The 5,333-nt window shown below is 48.8% G+C and overlaps 1 protein-coding gene across 1 annotated transcript; it reads right to left on the bottom strand.

Moving 5' to 3' along the window:
* On the bottom strand, window positions 1-976 carry ONS95_007640 (uncharacterized protein; the record flags this gene model as incomplete). The annotated part of the gene is made up of 4 exons (XM_058501157.1): window positions 1-168; window positions 220-362; window positions 425-523; window positions 607-976. The coding sequence occupies 4 exons, from the start codon at window positions 974-976 to the stop codon at window positions 1-3; spliced, it is 780 nt and encodes a 259-aa protein (XP_058362474.1).
* Window positions 977-5,333: the final 4,357 nt, after the last annotated feature.

Raw genomic sequence — 5,333 nt, forward strand, 5'->3', positions numbered from 1 at the left:
TTACGAAACATATCTTCCATAGTCATTCAAATACTGCTCGAGGTAGATCGACAACGTGTACCCAGGAATAGCATCAGCGCGGCGAAGATAACGGATGGCTTGAGTGAAACAACGCTCGTCACCTGGGGATGCAGTTACATTTCCTAGGGACATCTGCGACTCTGCAGCCTTCATTCTGTTATGTCTGGCCTTGTAGAATTTGGGGATGGGAATACTCACCGATGCCAAGATGTCGCCTGAGATTCTGCCGAGGGCATCTGAAGATCTGACGGCTCTAGCATAGAAGTCTACAGCAGGCTGTAGATATCCTCGAGCTTCGACGTAAAGAGGCCCTTGTCTCCTGGGATCGGTGGGTGGAGATGCTACTGCCATCGTTAGCATCTGGTTCCACAATGAGGGTAACGCGAGTGCTTGAAATGGTTACCTGCTTGACCACTACCTTGACTTGAAGAGTCGTTACACTCCTCACGCTGAATTCTGGCAAGTGTTGCCTGAGCTCTCTGGAGCCAATTGCTTCCAAGACCTTGCAAGATATGGATGTTAGCGAGGCCAACATGACGGCCCTTGCGGCTAATTGATATCCATTTGTTTGTGAAGTTAACCCACCTGTCAAGGTTTCCACATTCTCTGGGTAGTTTCTAAGAATTCGTAGCCATGATGTCTGGCAAAAGTCTGCAATCTCGGGGATACATCCGGAATCGGAATCATGAAAAGCATAGTCCTGGAGTCCATGAAGAATCCAGACTTGTTCGGCATAACGCTGAGGATTACGGAAGAAGCGAACATGCTCAAGGGCAGCCAAGGCGGACCGGGCAGATGGGAGGTAGGTTTCCCAATCATGAGGATTCGATGCAACGACATCGTTTAGCTGTGTTACGATGGTTTTGACCTGTTCGATCATTTCCTCTGCATTCGTATCATTGCTCCTAGACTGGTGCGATCGATGTCGGGAAGATCCAGAATGTCGAGAAGACATAGTTCCGGCCGCTACCGAATACCTATAAAGTCCTGTGAAAGCAGGAGCAGTGCGTAACGGAATATGCTATCGGTCAAGAGATGAAGATGTATGCAGAATTTGTGTTCGACGATCTGGATGAAGACTAGCGAGGTTCTGCTTCAACCATGAATTGAAACCGAGGCCCAGGCTCCTCTATATACTTCGGACTTCTTGGAACAGAAAGAGTAAAGACAATATTAACATTCATCGTACCCGGATCGGAAGATAAATGGCGGAATTGAACAGACAATTAGGGGGCGGTAAAATGCGAGATGCGGGAAAGGTGGCAGTGAGAATTATACAGAGTTGACAAGACGAATATGGGCGAAAACAACGTTAGCGACCGTCCATGGCGGCGGTATGGCTGACCTACCTTCCTGCCAGTTACATCGAGCAGCTTCCATGTTGGGGGGCGATGCCCGCTAGGGCTAAGGAGTCAAGTCTAGCAGAGTAGACTTGCTTTCACAACGAGATCTGAGATGTGGATACGTCGCTTGGCAGAAGCAGAAGGTCTTGCCGAAGATGAGCTTTGAGCAACGACCCCAAAGCAAATGTATCAGGGGCTTATGATGGGCACAGCCATGGTGCAGCGGTGATTGCGGTATGGAACTATTCATGTGTAGACTACCGAAGTGTGCAAGAACCCAGATCGGCGAATAACGAGGAAGAGAAACTAGCCCAGAGAGAGACGACGGATAGTAAGAAGCGGCTTTTATATCCTTACAATGTTTAGAGCTCGGGGCGGGCGAGACGGACAGGATACAGGCCGGAGAAATGGGAGCAGCTGTGATTGGATGTATAGGAGTCGCAGGCACACATAAGAAAGAAATGTAAAGCCATCCAGGCTGCCATAGTCTTCCATTAAATCCCTCCGTTCGTGCTATGCAGTTTTCTGGTGCTGGTTGATATAGACATACTCTTTTGGGGTTGGAACCAGTATACTCGCACAGTACAGACAGAACAGGACGTGGAGGCTGGGCGAGGTTGACGATGAGAGTTAGAATGAGAAACATGCCACGGCACAGTGTAAAGACGAAAGTGAGATGAAGACGGAGTTAGCGATGAACCTGCACCTTCATGCACAATGAATATGCACATGCAGGCATGTCTTCTGGGTCGGGATTGCGCCAAAGCAGGGGTAGAGGTACTAGCTGTAGTTGTGGTTGTGGTGGCACAGAACAGGCGAAGATCCACCGCCGATCCGATCAAGACTGACTAATATTGCACCCTGACTGAAAATACTGTAGAGAGCAGGCCCGTACGGAGGTTAATGTACCTCGTTGCAGACCACCCAGGTACTCTATGCCTGTGCATGTTCGTGTTCAAGAAAAGCTCCACACAACCGAACAAGGGAGACAGCACACCGAGAAAGAGTCAACATTGACAGTTGATGCTTTGCAGATGCCCCATCTTTCGCTCTGGGAGAACTAGAGATCAGAGAAGAGAACAGAACTAGGTACTTTCCAATGTTCTCTGTGTCTTTCGGCAGGCCAGACAAAAGCAAAGCAGAAGCAGAAGCAGCAACAACAAATTACTGGCAGTTATCTGTAGCAAATACAGCTGCCTAACTCAACAGAAACCAGGAGACAAGCTACTTGCGGCAACCAGACAAAGACTAGATCCCCCTTCACTCATGGAACAGGTGACCTGCCGGTGGGTGTGGTGGTGATTGTGGTGCTCCTCCGTTGTTCTGTTCTGTGTTATTTGTCAGCTCGGCCGCTGGATGCTGTTGGATACCCAGATACCACACTGCATCATTGTAATCAGCATTAGCAAGCGGGTCATCAGCCGGATCCCAGGAAACTAATCCTCAGCCTTATGTGGGCGGGCGCGGCGCTAGAAGCCTGCACCGAACGACGAAGAAGGCTTGGAAAACAACTGATTCCAAATTTACCCCTCGACCTTGACCTCTTGGTCGAACTGTATCAGTCATCATCGTGCCAAAGCTCCGTCATAACCCCCAAGACTGCACAAAGCTAGCGGCCAAAACAAGAAAGCCTGCTGTAGAGTCTTTGGGGCCACCAGCAAAGTCCAGCCAGGCTCAAGTACGACAAATGCGAGCATAGCCATGAGGACCGAGGACTTGGATCGGAACAAGACGCGACACGGATGACTAAAGGGCTACATGTATGGGAGTCTTTCGCTCCTCCGCATATACCTCTGGGTCCATTGAAAAATCGCATGCATGCAGGCAGCACACTCCTCATCATGGAAATATCATAGCTTCCCAGTTCAGTGCGCATTCCCAATGGACAGTATCTTGTAGCACACCCAACTGCGAAGCATTGTACGGGTTTGGATACTTGGTAAATGTGAGCAATCTGGGCACTTTATACGAGGTCTTCTCCCCGGCGGCCCTCCGCAAGCTACGGGGCCAGGGAACCTCGCTTCGCAACGGTCTAGTTCATAGCTAAATCATCGCATTTATAAGGGAGGCCTACTGCAAAAGGATGTTCTCTTTATGTTATTCTAAGCCTGTTACCTGTGCCCTACTTTATTACAGTCAAATGTATAAGTAAATCATCGCATTTCTAAGGGAAACCTACTGTAAAAGATGTTGTCTTAATGTTATTCTAAGTAGGGCTAAAAACCCTGCTTTTTAACTATATAAGTGAATCATCACGTTTCTAAAGGAAACCTACGGTAAAAGGATGTCCTTTAAATGTTAGTCGAAGTAATTAAGTCGAATCGTCACTCGTAAGCTCGTACCGATCCAACGCGTAAGCGTGCCTTTACTTTTATATCACTTGATTTTTCCTATCCCTTCGAGCTTTATTACTCCTTTTGTTTCGCTCTCAACAGTTGTTACAGGTAAGGAACCTATTATTAAAGTCGGGTAAAGGCTTATTTTGATTACACGAAGAGCATATCTGAGTTGAAGGCACTTCCGGAGGCTCTTGTAAAGGCTCTCCTAGGTCTGTAGAGCTCTCTCGAGTATCCGGATCCTCTTGTGTTTGATCCTCCTGATCCTCCTGTGTATCCTCCCTATCTTTGTAGCCCTCCGGATTCCTGTAACCCTCTTGCGGATCCGTATTCTCTCGAGATTCCGTGTAACCCTCCCACTGCCGGTACGGACTTCTTTGCCACGTCTCGCTCCCGTGGAACCCCTCGAACCAACGTGCCTTCTGTTGTTCTAGCCTGAATCGATTCCGCAGAGCTCTCTCGACTGCTCGCTGCCCACGTCGAAACCAGAATTGTCGAGCAGCTGGAGAATCAGACAATGGCTTGCCTATTCGAGCCTGATAGTCGTCTTGAACACGTAAAACGCACGCGCGACACGTTGCTAAGGGTATCCCGTCAACTGTATCAAAGCTCGTGAGCTGTTGATATCGTTTACACGTCGGACAGCGAGTCGGGCAGGTAATACAGACAGGTTCAGGGTCAGGTAAGCGTCGCCGCAGTTGCGCGCGTAGTCGGAATCGCCTGCAAAGGGCACATCGAGCTCCGTCATCTGCCATATCGAATTGCGTAGCTGTGTAGTTACGTAGAGGAGTTAAGTAAAGAGGTTGTGTGGTTTACCTTGAGGAATTGATGTTCCCCTGATCAGGTGGCGGTGTCTTTTTATTACGGAAGATCGCACAATATAAGATAGATTCTACGAGCTACCCAGAAAGTCTTCACTAATAGTCCTCTATAGAACCATTGTCACTTCGTCATGTTCATTAACCCTCGCTTTTGTGAAGGGAGACCCTAATTATGTCATGCCTGCAGGGGAGAATTCATGTGCGAGGCCGAGACGATTGGAGATGTAAGCTTGAATGCGAGATGCTGTCTCCTGGCTGAACGGCAGGGGTCTTCATTCGGTCTCCCACAAATATGGAGTTCTTGACGAATAGCCACATGTTGGCGCAACAGCCAGCTTGACAAAGAAACCTGTACTTCTAACATAGGAGGGAAACTCAGTCCTTCTGGACGCGTGCAGGCTCTTCTGCCCGCAAACATGGCCCGGTTCGTTTCTTAAGGTAAGGTGCCCATCTGTCACACCGAAAACAAATGACCTACGTAAAATCCGTCACTGATGATATGCCAAGCAATGTTCTCGATACTCTGCTGAGGTCCTTTGAAGCGCAAGTTACACGCTGAGGCGTGTGGGCCAAAGGACTTCGAAAGGCTCCAACACCGCCTAGTCGATAGAAGCTCAGATTGAGCAATAATTATACAGAATTGTGACTGATGAATAAGTAAAGTACGATAGCGCAGTACTCAGAGATTAAGGCATCGTAGAAATGAGAGAAAAGCAAAGCGAGCATATACCGATGCACAGATGCAGCGGCACGTTATCCCTTCGTCCGCTGAGACACTGCCCGAGCTAGCAGGGGTGGTGCGGCCCGGTGTA

The sequence above is a fragment of the Cadophora gregata genome (genome assembly GCF_030347475.1).
Source record: "Cadophora gregata isolate MNR1 chromosome Unknown scaffold_2, whole genome shotgun sequence".
Taxonomy (NCBI): domain Eukaryota; kingdom Fungi; phylum Ascomycota; class Leotiomycetes; order Helotiales; family Ploettnerulaceae; genus Cadophora; species Cadophora gregata.